At 41.3% G+C, this 18,730-nt stretch overlaps 1 protein-coding gene across 2 annotated transcripts in view; it reads left to right on the forward strand.

Annotated features, from left to right (window-relative positions):
* odad2 (outer dynein arm docking complex subunit 2) overlaps nt 1–18,730 on the forward strand; it is an 88,337-nt gene that overhangs the window by 35,372 nt on the left and 34,235 nt on the right. For both annotated transcript variants that reach the window (XM_058405614.1, XM_058405612.1), the window contains 4 exons: nt 203–353; nt 12,996–13,142; nt 13,230–13,439; nt 17,803–18,036. In XM_058405614.1, the coding sequence (XP_058261597.1) occupies nt 203–353; nt 12,996–13,142; nt 13,230–13,439; nt 17,803–18,036 (742 nt within the window). The remainder of the gene's footprint in view (nt 1–202; nt 354–12,995; nt 13,143–13,229; nt 13,440–17,802; nt 18,037–18,730) is intronic.

The raw sequence follows: 18,730 nt of genomic DNA on the forward strand, positions 1-18,730 counted from the left end.
TTTAAACACACTGAATAATCTCAGCTGTGTGTAGATGAGAACACATCCTACTGTACTAATCACACACAAACACACACAGACAAACACACCTGCAGCTATAATTAACTCCTTAAATAATCATATTTGAGTGTGTTCCACATTGTGTGAAGTTCCCTGTGGATTCTTCACTGTGTGTGTGTGTGTGTGTGTGTGTGTAAACCAGGAGTCCAGGTGGAGGAACAGGAGCTGAAGGCTTTAGTGAGAGCTCCTCAGAGAGTGAGGATGATGAAGAGCAGACTGAGAGACGGGGAGAGACTCACACTGATGTTCCCTCTGAGTACTGGCACATTCAGAAACTAGTCAAATACCTGAAGGTACACACACACGTGCACACATGCAACACACACACACACATTACGGGAAAGTAACAAGCCCAATTCACTAGAATATAAAGAGGATCATGAAACTGTTGTGTGTATCAGTGTACTTCCTTTCGAAACAGGAAGTCAAGACGGAAGCGTTGTAGCTCCTCAAGTTCTTATGTTGCAGGTGAACAACTTGGACTGTACTGTCGGTTCTCTGGAGTCTATCTGTGTGTTCAGTTCTCACTTCATCATATCTCATCTCTCATTTGCAGAAAATGAAAATTTCTCATCACTGTTTTCTGAATCACAAACCAGTCCAGTAACGTGACCTGTAAAGAACTCGTCTGAAGTGAAATCTGGTAAAAGCATAGGAAACACAACACCGTCAATAAAACTACAATGAAGAGAAGGAAATCCATGGCTTTTTTCTTTCCTGAAGTAAAAAAAGCCTTAAAATTCCAAACAAAGCGACTGCTAAAAACACAAGACGAAGCTGGAGAACAAAGCCGGAGGATTTAGCGTGGCATGCAGGCAAAGGGCACGCCACTAACACCAACAAGATCTCAGAAAGCAGCGGAGAAACCCACGGGAACTATATATACACACAGCCTAATTACAAACAAGACTCGAGCAAGGCTAACAAGACACAGGTGCAAAGTATTAGAGCGAGTCTGGGAGAGAGCCGGAGCGCCGCGCAGCAGCCATGTTTCATTACACTGCACAGTGTCTCCTGAGCTGAGAGGCCGGAGATTTCTCCATCCTTAGGCGAGGAGCTGACAACGAGCTCGTCACATCTGCATGCTAACCCCGGCGTGTGTTCTATAGCATGGACAGATTCCACAGCCCTCTGTCTGTATGAATGCAGTAGCATTTCTATAGTAACCGTTCTACAGAGTAACAGAGTAAGAGTCAGAGTAACAGAATAACAGTCAGAGTAACAGAGTAACAGTCAGAATAACAGAGTAACAGTCAGAATAACAGAGTAACAGTCAGAATAACAGTCAGAGTAACAGAGTAACAGTCAGAATAACAGAGTAACAGTCAGAATAACAGAGTAACAGTCAGAGTAACAGAGTAACAGTCAGAATAACAGTCAGAGTAACAGAGTAACAGTCAGAGTAACAGAGTAACAGTCAGAATAACAGAGTAACAGTCAGAGTAACAGAGTAACAGTCAGAATAACAGTCAGAGTAACAGAGTAACAGTCAGAATAACAGAGTAACAGTCAGAGTAACAGAGTAACAGTCAGAGTAACAGAGTAACAGTCAGAATAACAGAGTAACAGAGTAACAGTCAGAGTGACAGAGTAACAGTCAGAATAACAGAGTAACAGTCAGAATAACAGAGTAACAGTCAGAGTAACAGTCAGAGTAACAGAGTAACAGTCAGAGTAACAGAGTAACAGTCAGAATAACAGAGTAACAGTCAGAGTGACAGAGTAACAGTCAGTATAACAGAGTAACAGTCAGAGTAACAGAGTAACAGTCAGAATAACAGAGTAACAGTCAGAATAACAGAGTAACAGTCAGTATAACAGAGTAACAGTCAGAGTAACAGAGTAACAGTCAGAATAACAGAGTAACAGTCAGAGTGACAGAGTAACAGTCAGTATAACAGAGTAACAGTCAGAATAACAGAGTAACAGTCAGAGTGACAGAGTAACAGTCAGTATAACAGAGTAACAGTCAGAGTAACAGAGTAACAGTCAGAATAACAGAGTAACAGTCAGAATAACAGAGTAACAGTCAGAATAACATAGTAACAGTCAGAGTGACAGAGTAACAGTCAGTATAACAGAGTAACAGTCAGAGTAACAGAGTAACAGTCAGAATAACAGAGTAACAGTCAGAATAACAGAGTAACAGTCAGAATAACAGTAACAGTCAGAATAACAGAGTAACAGTCAGAATAACAGAGTAACAGTCAGAGTAACAGTCAGAATAACAGAGTAACAGTCAGAGTAACAGTCAGAATAACAGTCAGAGTGACAGAGTAACAGTCAGAGTAACAGAGTAACAGTCAGAATAACAGAGTAACAGTCAGAGTGACAGAGTAACAGTCAGAGTAACAGTCAGAATAACAGAGTAACAGTCAGAATAACAGAGTAACAGTCAGAGTAACAGTCAGAATAACAGTCAGAGTGACAGAGTAACAGTCAGAGTAACAGAGTAACAGTCAGAATAACAGAGTAACAGTCAGAGTGACAGAGTAACAGTCAGAATAACAGAGTAACAGTCAGAGTGACAGTAACAGTCAGAGTGACAGTAACAGTCAGAGTAACAGAGTAACAGTCAGAGTAACAGAGTAACAGTCAGAATAACAGAGTAACAGTCAGAGTGACAGAGTAACAGTCAGAATAACAGAGTAACAGTCAGTATAACAGAGTAACAGTCAGAGTAACAGTCAGAGTAACAGAGTAACAGTCAGAATAACAGAGTAACAGTCAGAGTAACAGTCAGAATAACAGTCAGAGTGACAGAGTAACAGTCAGAGTAACAGAGTAACAGTCAGAATAACAGAGTAACAGTCAGAGTGACAGAGTAACAGTCAGAGTAACAGAGTAACAGTCAGAGTAACAGAGTAACAGTCAGAATAACAGAGTAACAGTCAGAGTAACAGAGTAACAGTCAGAATAACAGAGTAACAGTCAGAGTAACAGAGTAACAGTCAGAATAACAGAGTAACAGTCAGAGTAACAGAGTAACAGTCAGAATAACAGAGTAACAGTCAGAGTGACAGAGTAACAGTCAGAATAACATAGTAACAGTCAGAATAACAGAGTAACAGTCAGAGTGACAGTCAGAGTAACAGAGTAACAGTCAGAATAACAGAGTAACAGTCAGAGTGACAGAGTAACAGTCAGAATAACAGAGTAACAGTCAGAGTGACAGTAACAGTCAGAGTGACAGTAACAGTCAGAGTAACAGAGTAACAGTCAGAGTAACAGAGTAACAGTCAGAATAACAGAGTAACAGTCAGAGTGACAGAGTAACAGTCAGAATAACAGAGTAACAGTCAGTATAACAGAGTAACAGTCAGAGTAACAGTCAGAGTAACAGAGTAACAGTCAGAATAACAGAGTAACAGTCAGAGTAACAGTCAGAATAACAGTCAGAGTGACAGAGTAACAGTCAGAGTAACAGAGTAACAGTCAGAATAACAGAGTAACAGTCAGAGTGACAGAGTAACAGTCAGAGTAACAGAGTAACAGTCAGAGTAACAGAGTAACAGTCAGAATAACAGAGTAACAGTCAGAGTAACAGAGTAACAGTCAGAATAACAGAGTAACAGTCAGAGTAACAGAGTAACAGTCAGAATAACAGAGTAACAGTCAGAGTAACAGAGTAACAGTCAGAATAACAGAGTAACAGTCAGAGTGACAGAGTAACAGTCAGAATAACATAGTAACAGTCAGAATAACAGAGTAACAGTCAGAGTGACAGTCAGAGTAACAGAGTAACAGTCAGAATAACAGAGTAACAGTCAGTATAACAGAGTAACAGTCAGAGTAACAGTCAGAGTAACAGAGTAACAGTCAGAATAACAGAGTAACAGTCAGTATAACAGAGTAACAGTCAGAGTAACAGTCAGAGTAACAGAGTAACAGTCAGAATAACAGAGTAACAGTCAGAGTAACAGTCAGAATAACAGTCAGAGTGACAGAGTAACAGTCAGAGTAACAGAGTAACAGTCAGAATAACAGAGTAACAGTCAGAGTAACAGAGTAACAGTCAGAATAACAGAGTAACAGTCAGAGTGACAGAGTAACAGTCAGAGTAACAGTCAGAGTAACAGAGTAACAGTCAGAATAACAGAGTAACAGTCAGAATAACAGAGTAACAGTCAGAGTAACAGAGTAACAGTCAGTAACAGAGTAACAGTCAGAGTAACAGAGTAACAGTCAGAATAACAGAGTAACAGTCAGAATAACAGAGTAACAGAGTAACAGTCAGAATAACAGAGTAACAGTCAGAATAACAGAGTAACAGTCAGAGTAACAGAGTAACAGAGTAACAGTCAGAGTAACAGAGTAACAGTCAGAATAACAGAGTAACAGTCAGAATAACAGAGTAACAGAGTAACAGTCAGAATAACAGAGTAACAGAGTAACAGTCAGAATAACAGAGTAACAGAGTAACAGTCAGAATAACAGAGTAACAGTCAGAATAACAGAGTAACAGAGTAACAGTCAGAATAACAGAGTAACAGTCAGAGTAACAGAGTAACAGTCAGAGTAACAGAGTAACAGTCAGAATAACAGAGTAACAGTCAGAGTAACAGAGTAACAGTCAGAGTAACAGAGTAACAGTCAGAATAACAGAGTAACAGTCAGAGTAACAGAGTAACAGTCAGAATAACAGAGTAACAGTCAGAGTAACAGTCAGAGTAACAGAGTAACAGTCAGAGTAACATAGTAACAGTCAGAATAACAGAGTAACAGTCAGAGTAACAGTCAGAGTAACAGAGTAACAGTCAGAGTAACATAGTAACAGTCAGAATAACAGAGTAACAGTCAGAGTAACAGAGTAACAGAGTAACAGTCAGAGTAACAGAGTAACAGTCAGAGTAACAGTCAGAGTAACAGTCAGAGTAACAGAGTAACAGTCAGAGTAACAGAGTAACAGTCAGAGTAACAGTCAGAGTAACAGTCAGAGTAACAGAGTAACAGTCAGAGTAACAGAGTAACAGTCAGAGTAACAGTCAGAGTAACAGTCAGAGTAACAGAGTAACAGTCAGAGTGACATCTGTTCTCAGTGATGCTGTAAAATCAGCGAGAACAGGAATCAATTCAATATAAACACACGCAATTCTCTCTCTCTCTCTTTATTTCTTTCTATTTTTCTCTCTTTCTTAGATAGATAGATAGATAGATAGATAGATAGATAGATAGATAGATAGATAGATAGATACTTTATTCATCCTAATGGGAAATTTACAAATTCTTTCATGAAAGCAGGGAATCACTTCGCCTGTCTCTATCCGGTCTCTGTCTCTGACTCTTATTCTGACTCTGACTTTGACCTGACCCTGCCCCCGATTCTGATTCCGTCTATGATTCTGACTCTGACTTTGACTCAGTCTTGCTTTATTTTGTCATGTAAACTTCTCTGTCAGCTCTGAAGATGAGTGTGTGTGTGTGTGTCTGATCTCTCATCTGCATCAGCGATGCTACGTTTGCTCACGCCAGGCCACAGATCCTCTTTCTCCGACCACATGATGTCACGCCAGGCTTTTCTACATATCAGACCTGGTTAAATAAGAGGAAGGTTGTTTTCGCAGGAGTTTGGGCCAAGCATAAATGGATGAGCGTCAGACACAGGGGGGAAAAAATGGATGGAGATATAATCTCCTAATTATTTCCTAGCCTCCTAAAATGGCCAGCTAAAGCCGCGGCGTAGATAAAGCAAAGCAGAGGTGTTGTTTTAAGCACCGTAAGCACATCCAGCGTGTGTATTTGAAGTGGATCTTTAACAGGATCGTCTCCAGTACAACGAGCACTGAATCATCGGAAAGAAAACAGCCAGGCAGAGTTTAGTCGTGGATATTTTTAGCCGAGCAGAACCTCAGCGTAATGAATGTAAATTACCCAAAATGAGCCATTTATCATGCGGCTTTAATGAGCGCTGTGGTTAGTCTCAGATAAGCATATGCAAAGGCTTATTTGGGTAAAAATGTGAAGTCTGATCCATTTAAATGATGCGCTGGTTATGCCGGAGTGTTTATAAAGCAGGCTATCTGTCTGGAAATCCAACAGCTCTTTATTTATGACGTTTATCCAGTAGCGCAATTATAACGTCCTTACCATCAGAAGCTGAAACGCTACTTAGCCAAACTAAACATCTCTCCATTTTTTTTTTGTTCTCTCTCTCCTTTTAAAGGAGATTACACGCTCAGTGGAGTGTTGCATAAATCACCTGACCCACACGTTAGCCTTCAGCTTAGTAGCGGCGTCCGTTCACGTGTAAAGAAGCTTGTTCAACTGGCGGACTACATCCGCAGTACCGGGTTAGCATCAAATTTAGAAACGTCGTAATTTTACAGAAATGTAACACGCTACACAACGTGTGTTTGTTGTAGCCGTGGTTTGCAATGTAAACACACACACACACACACACACACATGTTCACACCCAGCTCTATTACCACACGTGTGTACATACAGCGCAGGAAACCACAGTCTGTTTGTTTTGTTAGTTCCAGCTCGACTGCCTCATTAGCTCCGATCACAGATTACATGGCAACCAAACAGCGTTTCATACAAAAATGTTTCTCACACTTTCACCGCTGCCAGACGCCCCCCCTCCCCCTCCCCTGGTCCTCGTTAATCGCCACTAAATCCGCTAATCATCTGCGGCCCGGACGCTCGTGCGCGATGAGAAAGAATGCACGATTTCTGCCAGGGTGATTAGCAGATTTTTATTGGTGACCCACTTAAACTGACAGCTCGGTGCAGTCGGCGTGTTTGCTCAGGAAACGAAGCTTTAATTAGTACATATCTCACTGCAGCGAAGTTCAGAAAGCAGACCGTTTCACATCTCCGAGGAGGACTGTCGTAAAATAAACTTCTTACGACTTAAATCTGCAGCGTGTGAGGCTGAGAATGGACAGATATCGCTAAAGATGAATTAATGAGGAAATTCGCCAGGAGCCTACCTGTGAGAGCCCTCATGCATTTTAACCCCCTCTACTGGTCAGACTGGGTACTGCAGCTGCCACTGGCTTCACTCCCACTGCTGTGTCACAACTTGGAACTAAAATGGGATTAAATATCAAGGTTAAGTCTCAGGATTATATCTCAGGGTTAAATTTTAGGATTAAATCTCAGGATTAAATAATCAGGATTATATCTCAGGATTATATCTCAGGATTAAATTTCAGGATTATATATCAGGATTAACTCTCAGGGTTAACTCTCAGGATTAACTCTCAGGATTAAATTTCAGGATTATATATCAGGATTAACTCTCAGGATTAACTCTCAGGATTATATCTCAGGATTAAATTTCAGGATTATATATCAGGATTAACTCTCAGGATTAACTCTCAGGATTATATCTCAGGATTGAATTTTAAAGATGTTTAAAGCAAGTCTGAGGTGAAATTGAGGTCTTTCTGGTGATTTTGAGGTGATTTAGAGGTCATTTAGGTGATTTTGCGGTGATTTAGAGGTCTTTGTGCTGATATAGAGGAACTTTTGAGATCTTTGAAGTAAGTTTAAGGTGATTTTGAAATCTCTGATGTGATTCTGAGGTGATTTTGGAGATCTTTATGGTGATATAGAGGGGGTTTTGTGATCTTTGAGGCCAGAATTAGGTCATTTTTAGATATTAGAGGTGTTTGTGTGCTGATTTTTATATATTTGAAGCAAGTTTAAGATGATTTTGAAGTCTGAGGTGATTTTGAGATCTTTGTGGTGGGTTTGTGGTTATTTTGAGATCTTTCTGGTGATTTTGAGGAAATTGTTCAATAGTTTACAGTATATCTATAATATAATGTTTAAGCATTAAACTTTACAGTAACTTTACTGGTGGTGGCGTTCAGTCACACCAGTCTCTTTATCCAGACTTTTGTACGTACGGAATGTAACTGGACCTTCACAACCTCCTGTAATAGTTCTGCTCTAACCAGTTCCATCAGAAGTCACCTAATTAGCTGAATGGAGTGTTTAATCAGCCTGCATGTAATTAAAGTGTCATGTGATCTCCATATAAATACACCTGTGTTTATAATCTGTGGGTAAAGAGGGGATTAGTCAGAGAGGCAGCCGAGCACCGAAGGGTGAAGAGTGGAGCTTTAGAGTAAAGTCCTCCTTTCACACACACTCTTCCAGACGTGTTTCAGCGGCTGACGGAACACCAACAGTTAAACTTTTTCTTCCTGTCTGTGTGTGTGTGTGTGTGTGTGTGTGTGACAGAGATGTTAGTAAAACCACATGGATGCTTCTGTTTTAGATCAGGTTAATATCTTCCATTAAATGTGATACCTTTCTCTCTATTTTTCAGTCTGTCTCTCTGGTTCTCTCTCTCTCTGGTTCTCTCTCTCTCTCTCTCTCTCTCTCTCTCTTTCTGTGTTTATACACGAGTCTTAATCTCACACAGGAGAGATGGAAGCTGTATAATTGTGGATAAATAATACGAGCTCTTCTCTAAATCACCTTCCTGAGGTAGCTTTAATGGGAGTGCTGTGCCACCGTGAGCTCGCTTTAAACGCCAAGAGCAGCTTTCTCTTGTTTCTTTTTCTTCTTTCGATTCTTTACCTCCGTCTCTCATGTTCCTTTTTCCCCTCTGCCCTCACACACGCTCAGTCTACCATCAGTTATAGAATAAAGATAGACAGAATAGACTCATCAGTCCATCTTTAAAAACACCATTATCCCCTCTCTCTCTCTCTCTCTCTCTCTCTCTCTCTCTCTCTCTCTCTCCCTTCCCCTCTGTCTCTCTCGCTCTCTCTCTCTCTCTCTCTCTCTCTCCCTTCCCCTCTGTCTCTCTCGCTCTCTCTCTCTCTCTCTCTCTCTCTCCCTTCCCCTCTGTCTCTCTCACTCTCTCTCTCTCTCTCTCTCTCTCTCTCTCTCTCTCTCTCTCTCTCTCTCTCCCTTCCCCTCTGTCTCTCTCGCTCTCTCTCTCTCTCTCTCTCTCTCTCTCTCTCTCTCCCTTCCCCTCTGTCTCTCTCACTCTCTCTCTCTCTCTCTCTCTCTCTCCCTTCCTCTCTGTCTCTCTCTTTTACTTTTTTACTCTCTGGGTCAGTCTCAGTGTGTTTTAGGGACATAGGGATCATAGTCTTATTTGTTAGCATGTCTGGAGACAATATGAGACTGTATAGAGGTGATACTGAGTCAATTTGAGACTGTATTGAGGCGATTTTGAGACCATATGAGACTGTGTGGCAATGATTTGAGACTTTTAAGATTATTTGAGACTTATTGAGAGGATTTGAGTCTGTATTGACATGATTTTGACACGCTATGAGACTGTGTTGAGATGATTTGAGACTGTATTGAGACAATTTAAAACTGTATTGGTGCGATTTTGAGACGATTGTGATGATTTGAGACTAGATTGAGACAATATGAGACTGTTTTAAGATGATCTGAGACTGTTGAAATGATTTGAGACTGTTTTGAGGCAATTTAAAAGTGTATTTATGCGATTTTGAGATGATTTGAGACCGTATTGAGACAAGTTTGAGACAATATGAGACTGTGTTGAGATTATTTGAGACTTATTGAGATAATTTAAAACTGTATTGATGCTATTTTGAGACTTTATTGAGATGATTTGAGATCATTTGAAACTGTTGAAGTGGTCTTGAGATCCCTTGAGACTTATTTTGTGATGAGCTTGTGAGGTTGTGAGAGATTTTCAGAACATTAGTTTAGGTAGCTTTAAGACAATTTCTGACTTTTGAGGGAATGGTACGGCAGGCTTGAGACCATGTTGAGACAAGTTCAGACAATTATGATTATTTTAAAAATGATTTTGAAGTGATTTGTTAAACAATGTTCAGTTGATTTTGAGAAGGTTAGGGAGACAATTTGAGATTATTTTGAGATTTTCATGGGAAGACAAGGTTGAGATGATTTGAAGTAATGTAAAGACGAGGTTGAGATGATTTGAAGTAATGTAAAGACGAGGGCGAGACGATTTTGAGGTCATGTAAAGACGAGGTTGAGACGATTTTGAGGTCATGTAAAGACGAGGTTGAGACGATTTTGAGGTCATGTAAAGACGAGGTTGAGACGATTTTGAGGTCATGTAAAGACGAGGTTGAGACGATTTTGAGGTCATGTAAAGACGAGGTTGAGATGATCTTGAGGTCATGTAAAGACGAGGTTGAGATGATCTTGAGGTCATGTAAAGACAAGGTTGAGATGATCTTGAGCTCATGTAAAGACGAGGTTGAGATGATCTTGAGCTCATGTAAAGACGAGGTTGAGATGATCTTGAGCTCATGTAAAGACGAGGTTGAGATGATCTTGAGCTCATGTAAAGACGAGGTTGAGATGATCTTGAGCTCATGTAAAGACGAGGTTGAGATGATCTTGAGCTCATGTAAAGACGAGGTTGAGATGATCTTGAGCTCATGTAAAGACGAGGTTGAGATGATCTTGAGCTCATGTAAAGACGAGGTTGAGATGATCTTGAGCTCATGTAAAGACGAGGTTGAGATGATCTTGAGCTCATGTAAAGACGAGGTTGAGATGATCTTGAGCTCATGTAAAGACGAGGTTGAGATGATCTTGAGCTCATGTAAAGACGAGGTTGAGATGATCTTGAGGTCATGTAAAGACGAGGTTGAGATGATCTTGAGCTCATGTAAAGACGAGGTTGAGATGATCTTGAGCTCATGTAAAGACGAGGTTGAGATGATCTTGAGGTCATGTAAAGACGAGGTTGAGATGATCTTGAGCTCATGTAAAGACGAGGTTGAGATGATCTTGAGCTCATGTAAAGATGAGATGAGACACTTGGAGATGAATTTGAGACCATGTCCATGATTTTGAGATGATGTCAAAACAACCTTTATCTAAGATGATTCTAAGAAGATTTCTGAAAGATGTTTGAGACAGTTGTGAGAAAAACTGGAGTCAAACCAGCATCTGTTCATCCTTTTGTCCTTTAGATATCAAATATCTTATTGCTCAGCTCTTAACTCTCTCTCTCTCTCTCTCTCTCTCTCTGTTTTCCTTTTTCTCCTTATTTCTTTCTGTCTTTCCTCCGAGGCCTCACCAGCACATAGCCTTTAAAATGAATGACACTGTCTTATCTTCTTTTTAATGGCCAGAAGATAAGACTGAGAGCCTCTGAGTGGACGTGTGTACTGAGAGCAGCTTCACACATCTGTGTGTGTTTTTCCTGATGAGAAACGCAGTAAAACACACTGCACATGCTGCGAGGTAGCTTCAGGAAGCTGTGTGTGTGTGTGTGTGTGTGTGTGTGTGTGTGACAGAGATGTGTTGTGGATCATGTCTCTGGAACACGTGTGTTCAGGAGTGCAGTAGTGTCCGAGTCCCGCGGTAAAAAGAACTTCAGATGTTGTTCTAGTTTTAAAGAATGTCCACAGCTCTTTGAGACCAAAGCGGGCAAAAACGAAAGCATATGATCCCTCGCTTCTTTCCCTCTTTTCTCCAAGCCGGCGGTAGCGGCTGTAAAGTGAGCAGTGTTTTTACAAGTTTGCGATGCTAACCCGCTGAACGCTTTGAAGAAGGAGAGAGCGGCACAGCGGATTCACTGCTGCTACTGCTTCACATTTACTCCAGGATCATAATATGGGCAACACATGTGCCCTGTCTGTCTGTCTATCTGTCTGTCTGTCTGTCTGTCTGTCTCACATGCTATCTCTCTCTCTCTCTCTCTCTCTCTCTCTCGCTCGTTCTTGTGCTCTCTCTCATTCTTGTTCTCTCTCTCTCTCTCTCTCTCTCTCTCTCTCTCTCTCCCTCTCTCTCATTCTCTCTCTCTCACTCATTGTTTTTTGCCCTCTCCCTTTCTCCTTGTACCATTATCTCATTTCCAACAAGGTGTTACTTCCTTTCTTTTTTCTTTTCTTTTAATTTTTATTTTCTTCTTTTTCTATTCCGTTTTTATTATTTTTTAGCTTCTTTCTTTCTTTCTTTCTTTCTTTCTTTCTTTCTTTCTTTCTTTCTTTCTTTCTTTCTTTCTGTCTTTCTGTCTTTCTTTCTTTCTTTCTTTCTTTCTTTTCGTCCGAGAGTGTGTGTGTGTGTTCTGGCATGCTAATTCAATGTGGGACGGAGCTGATTTGCCTCCTGTAGTGTGTATCTTCCGTGTTCTGCTTTATCTCTCCATCATTAGTGGAGAGAGAGAGAGAGAGAGATTGTTAGCTCAGCAGTGGATTTGAAGAGAGGACTCTACAGAGTCACATTTCAAAGCTGCACTAATCCTGCTGATCGTCCAGGAGCTCAGTACACACTTGTGCTGGTCCTGCTGTATCCAGCTCCAGCCTGACTGAGAGCTGTGAGTGTGAAATGTCCAGATGTTCCAGCTCAGCACATCTGTCTGCTTTCTGCTGCACCGCACAACTGGTTAAAGCGAGAGACAGAGACACACTGAAATCACAGGCCCAAGAAAAAAAACACCATGTTTTATGATTTTCAGTCACCACATGGTCATGATACACACACACACACACACACACACACACACATACACACCCTCTCACACACACATATGCAATGCATAAACACACACACACATACACATACATGTCCTCACACACACATGCAATGCATACACACACACACACACACACACTCTCCCTCACACCCACACATCCTCATATACACTCACACACACACACACACCATCAAACACACACATATGCACACACACACACATCCTCATACACATGCCCTCGCATACACTTTCACACACACACTCGCGCACACACACACAGATACCGTCACATGCACACATACACACCCCCACTACTGTGCACACACACAGAGGCCCTGACATACACACACACACATGCCCTCACACACACGCACACTATTATACACAAACAAAATCTCACACACACACCCTCTCTTTCTCTCACACACACATACTTTCTTTCTTTCTTTCTTTCTTTCTTTCTTTCTTACTTTTATTTGTTTATTTTTTTTTTTTTATTTGTGTGTGTGTGTGTGTGTGTACAGGGAGGTAATCAGACAGCTACAGTGATTGCTCTGTGCTCAATGCGAGACTGTAACCTGTCTCAGGAGGCGTGTCAGCTGGCCATCAGAGACGTGGGAGGGCTGGAGGTCCTCATTAACCTTCTGGACACTGACGAGGTCAAGTGTAAAGTGAGTTGTTACGGGAAACAGCACCAGAGAGTTTAGCCGTAAAGATGACTTGTCACACTCAGTGTGATCTTCTTTCTTATACCTCAGATCGGTTCTCTGAAGATCCTGAAGGAAATCAGTCGCAGCTCTCAGATCAGACGGGCCATCGCTGATTTAGGTGGACTGCAGACCATGGTGTCCATCCTGGACTCTCCTGATAAAGAGCTGAAGTGCCTGGCAGCCGAGACCATCGCCAACGTGGCCAAGTTCAGGCGAGCGCGCAGGACCGTGCGGCAGTACGGCGGCATCCAGAGACTGGTGAGTCAGAGCGGCTGTGGGTGCTGTAACCTGGTAGGGCTGCAGTGACGGGTACACAAATAAACATTTCTGTACCACACACACACACACACACACACTACAGTGGTATAGACTTCACCCACCTGTTTTTGCACACACTCACACACTCAGCACCCCCGCCTACATCAAAGCTCTCGCTCTTCAGGTAAAAACAGATCGGATGTCGGGCTGCCCCTCGGCTCGGCACGCGTGTTTATTGACAGAGTGACGCTCGCTGTGATTACAAGTTCACGGCCCGCACTAATCTGTATATTTACACGGGTCCAGACTTCGGACGTAGCCTGCGTTTCCATCTCACCCTGAAGGATCAGACCACCTCTGAAGTCCACATGTGTAATGCTGCATTAGCATCTTGCCTGAGTTACATCACGGCAGAGAAGGGTAATGTTTAAACTGACCGGCACTGAAAATCCATTTCACAGAGCTGTTCACGCAAATGTAACCTTACTCTGTGAGCCATTTACATTTCTGTCATTTGGCATTTCATTTCATACAACTGAGGGTTAAGGGCCTTGCACAGGGGCCCGACAGCGGCAGCTTGGTGGATCTGGGATCGGAACCTTCCAATCAGTAGTGCAGTGCAACAAGCATTAAGCTTCCACATCCTCTCCGGATCATCAGTATAGAGCTGTAGGACTATCACACTGTACACCAGTACAAAACACTCCACCGGAAAGGTGACTAGGTCAGGGGTCCTCAACCTTTTTTAGCATGGACCGGTTGGATACCAGACAATTTTTCCGTGTCCCGAGGGGGCAGCTCTCTAGTGATATTTGTTTCTGGGTCATTTTAGTGTGGGTTAGCTTGCATTTCATTTCAGCTTGCATAAATATATATATATATATATACACTATATATATATATATATATATATATATATATATATATATATATATATATATATATATATATATGTAAATGATAAGTTTTGGAATTATCTCCATGTTCCTCTTTGCTAGCAACAAGCTAGCCAGCTAACAGGGATGAGTGATGTATATTTCATACTGTGAGCAGCCATGTTGATTTGCTGAACTCAGGGTCTAGGAGACTGTCCTGTCTACTCAGTCCTGTCTCACGTAGAAATTCACGCTTAAAAGGTTGTTTTCTTAGTTTGACGATGCTGAGCTACAAATTCTAGCCGAATTCAGTATCGTTCTGAACCCTGAAGCTCCGCCCCTTACTCCTCCTCTCACGCTAGTCTTGTTTTTCCTTATCTTTTCAAAAATGAATGCAAAATTTCAAGATCAGATCAGCTTTTATATATATATCATGTAACATGATGTCAGGTTTCCTGCGGTGTTTCTCAAATGTGTACCATCATATATAAACTAGCTAGCAAATACCTAGCAAAAATCTCACCGTGCTAGCAATCAGTCAATACTGAGTGGATCTATGTCATTGTAGTAATTTGAAGAATTTTCCCTACTAATGTCTGGAATGTTAGGAGGAATGTGTTAATATTCCTCCTAACAGCTAGAGTTATTATCTAATTCTAGCATCTAGTGTCATAGCCTGTTTTGTCACCTTCATCCACGCACACTGTATATACTCTATGTAGGTCACTGCTCTACACATGGACCTCAGAGGGCAGACATTACATATTTTTTTAATTATACTTGCTTTCTCCATGCCTGTGTGCTGGCTAGCAGATTTTCAGGAAAACGCTGGCTATTATAAACTATAAACCACAAACCAGAAAGCAGTATGTGAGTAATCAGTGCAGCTCCAAGCCCACTGTCCACTCCAGCATCCACTTAACCCCTTCATTCCAAGCTCTCTCCTCTCTTCATCTTATCACTGCTTATTTCTACTCCGAACATGACACACAAGTGGATGTGATTTTGCAATCGTCTCCTCGGAGGAGGAACTGTGGGAACCCGAAGCCAAATTTGCATGGTTGCACAGTAGAATTTTGTCTTCCAAGTATGTAAATTGAATCCTGGCTCACGTCTTACTGGCATACGAATGTTTTCAAGCTCTGCCAATGGTGGCCAGAATAGTAAGCTTTTCCTGTGTAATCTCGTTAGAACAAAAGTACACATAATGCACCACAGTCATGCTGGGTTTTTTTTCTTTTTTTCCTCTTCGTTGCTATGCCCCATCACCACTAATGTCCGGCATTTCAGCAGTTTCCCCAGACTTCAGGTTTATGACTTAACTTTTACGAGTCTGAGTCGAGTCACGAGTCCACTCCGAGTCCCTTACCTCTGGAGTCCCAGTGCATTCTTGTGGCTTAACTCATACCTGTGGAAGAGGATAAAGAGTCTTGAGCTAATCTCATCATTTTAAGACGTCTTGATGTATTATGTAAAGTGTTTGTCCACATTTATAGGGAAAGAAATAAGATTTCTCTTGTGATTTATTTATTTATTTTTTTGGGGGGAAAAGGAAAGACTTGGCAGTAACCGATAGTTTAATTTCAGTTACATAAGCCACAGGGCAGTGAAGAAGACGTCCAAGTTGAAGCCATACATCTTGATGTCTGAGTCAAACTGGGAATCATGGGCTTAAAAATTTTAATTTGAAAAAAAAAAAAAAATGGACAGGGTTCAGGTCCGAGTGAGTCAAATGGGCTTTGAAGGCTTTTGATTGGCTGACTGGCTTTGACGTGTGTGAGTCAGTTTGCCAATCATAAGCTTCGATACCTGAGCTGAATTCGGAATATTAAGCTTTAAAGTGGGAATCAAGTAAAGAGTCATGCACTTTGAAGTGGGAATCGAATAAAGAGTCTTAAGCTTTGAAGTATGAATTGAGTAAAGAGTCATATGCTTTGAAGTGTGAATCGAGTAAAGAGTCATAACCTTTGAAGTGTGAATCGAGTAAAGAGTCATAACCTTTGAAGTGTGAATCGAGTAAAGAGTCATAACCTTTGAAGTGTGAATCGAGTAAAGAGTCATATGCTTTGAAGTGTGAATCGAGTAAAGAGTCATAACCTTTGCAGTGTGAATTGAGTAAAGAGTCATAAGCTCTTCACGTCTCTAAATGTCCCCTCTATCACGGACATTTACACCGCACACTGCATCCGCAAAGCTAACAGCATTGTGGCTGACCCCACACACCCCTCACACACACTCTTCACCCTCCTGCCATCTGGAAAGAGGTACCGGAGCATTCGGGCCCTCACCACCAGACTGTGTAACAGTTTCTTTCCTCAAGCCATCAGGCTCCTCAACACCCGGGACTGAACTGTTCTACACTCTCTCTCACACACACACACACACGCACTCTCACTCAGGACTGAACTGTATATTAACTCTCTGTCTCTCTCACACACAGATACACACACACTCTCTCTTGACTGTGTGGACACACACACACACATACACACACACAATTTATATTGTTCATTACTTATTGCACTACCTCTACCTGTCATCCGCTGCTATAGTCATATTTATGTTTATTCTATTTGCACTACCTCAACCGCTGCTGTGTATTTTTGCACAATATTTTTGCACAATACTTTTTTTCATCATTTCACTTTATCTTATTTTATTTCACTTACATTCCAGTACACATGTTCTTTTATTTCCTTTCAGCGCTAAGTGTCCTGTGTTCTTTTGTGTTGTCTTTCTTGTATTTATTGTCTTTTGCACTGTCTTGTCTATGCTCTGTTTGCACCTAGCTGCACACTGTGCACTTTACGTGGCTAAGACAATCTTCTGTCCTAGCTCTGTGGTGGTGTTTTGTGTTGAACTTGTTGTTGTATGTTTCTGTAGCACCAGGTCCTGGAGAAACGTTGTTTCATTTCACTATGTACTGCGTCAGCTATATGTGGTTGAAATGGCAATAAAGCTTCTTGAATCTTGAATCTTGAAAAGCTTCGAAAGTGGGAATCAAGTAAAGAGTCATAATCTTTGAAGTGGGAATCGAGTAAAGAGTCATAAGCTTCGAAGTGGGAGTCAAGTAAAGAGTCATAAGTGTTGAAGTTTGAGTCAAATTAAGATTAATATGCTTTCATGTCTGAGTCGAGTTGGGAATCAAAATTTTTAAAATCTGAGTTGAATTGTGAATCTTAATCTTTGAAGTCAAGTCCAAAATCCAGAGCCTTTTGAAGTCTGAGTTGAGTTGCCAGTCATAGGTTTTAAAAATTCTGTCCCACAGGCTTCAATTATCTTGTATTTTAAATTTCACAAAGCTCTTTATATTTTCTCTCTGAGAAACCAGCACTCCATCCTACAGGTTGTTTTTTCTTTTTGGGTTCATGAGAAAGTGCTTGAGGTCCCTTAGGATTCTGGTAGAGGTGAAGTGCTGGTGTTGAGTGTGCTGCTATAAAATAGAGTGTTAAGGGTTTGAGTGGACTGACTGTGAGTGTCTGTGTCAGGTGGAGCTGCTGGACTGTGTTCCCAACTCGACAACGCTGAGCGCGGAGCAGGAGAAGGACGTGGAGGTGGCCCGCTGCGGTGCTCTGGCTCTGTGGAGCTGCAGTAAGAGCACCAGGAACAAGGAGGCCATCCGTAAAGCCGGGGGGATCCCTCTGCTCGCCCGCCTCCTCAAATCCCCTCAGAAGAACATGCTGATCCCCGTGGTGGGCACGCTGCAGGAGTGTGCCTCTGAGGTCTGATCTAATTCTCATAACCATGTCATTAACATGTCCTAGACATTTACATCCAGTGATATAAGAATATCTGTATTAAGCTAAACCACATGCTTTTTTTTTACTCGACCCAGCATGTGTTTTTCTGATGCAGGCTTCATAACAGCCATGAGGTCACAAAGAATACTGGTTTCTGATTGGACGATCAGATTAGGATTGAAAGTGCATTTTATACTGTGATGGTTTCATCATTCCATTGTTAGCAAACTTTTGAATTTAACTCTATGGTATAAAATATCATGTGGTAATGTAATAGAGCAGCAGTTATGTGTGAGATAATGCCCTCGGAGATGTGTCCATGGCAACAACTATAAAACTGTACATATATTGTTTATTGCTACGCAGCCATCATGTAAGCCAGTTAGCATCCTTTGAGTTGTAACCATAGCAACAGTTGCTTAGTAGCTTAGTTTAGTATAATGGCACGTATATAACACTTGGTGTCCATTGATGTAACCATAGCAACAGCAAACCAGGCATTAATACCAGTTTATTTTATTTATTAATATTTTATTATCATTTTATTAATTGTACTGTGGCTTCACTGAGCATTATCTCTTGCACACGATACATGGTGAAAGTCGCCATGGCGATAACGCTGATCTCATAATATACATAATTACATCGCATTAACATTTAACATGCTTATGATGCT

This window comes from Hemibagrus wyckioides, linkage group LG13, assembly GCF_019097595.1.
Source record: "Hemibagrus wyckioides isolate EC202008001 linkage group LG13, SWU_Hwy_1.0, whole genome shotgun sequence".
NCBI classification, from domain to species: domain Eukaryota; kingdom Metazoa; phylum Chordata; class Actinopteri; order Siluriformes; family Bagridae; genus Hemibagrus; species Hemibagrus wyckioides.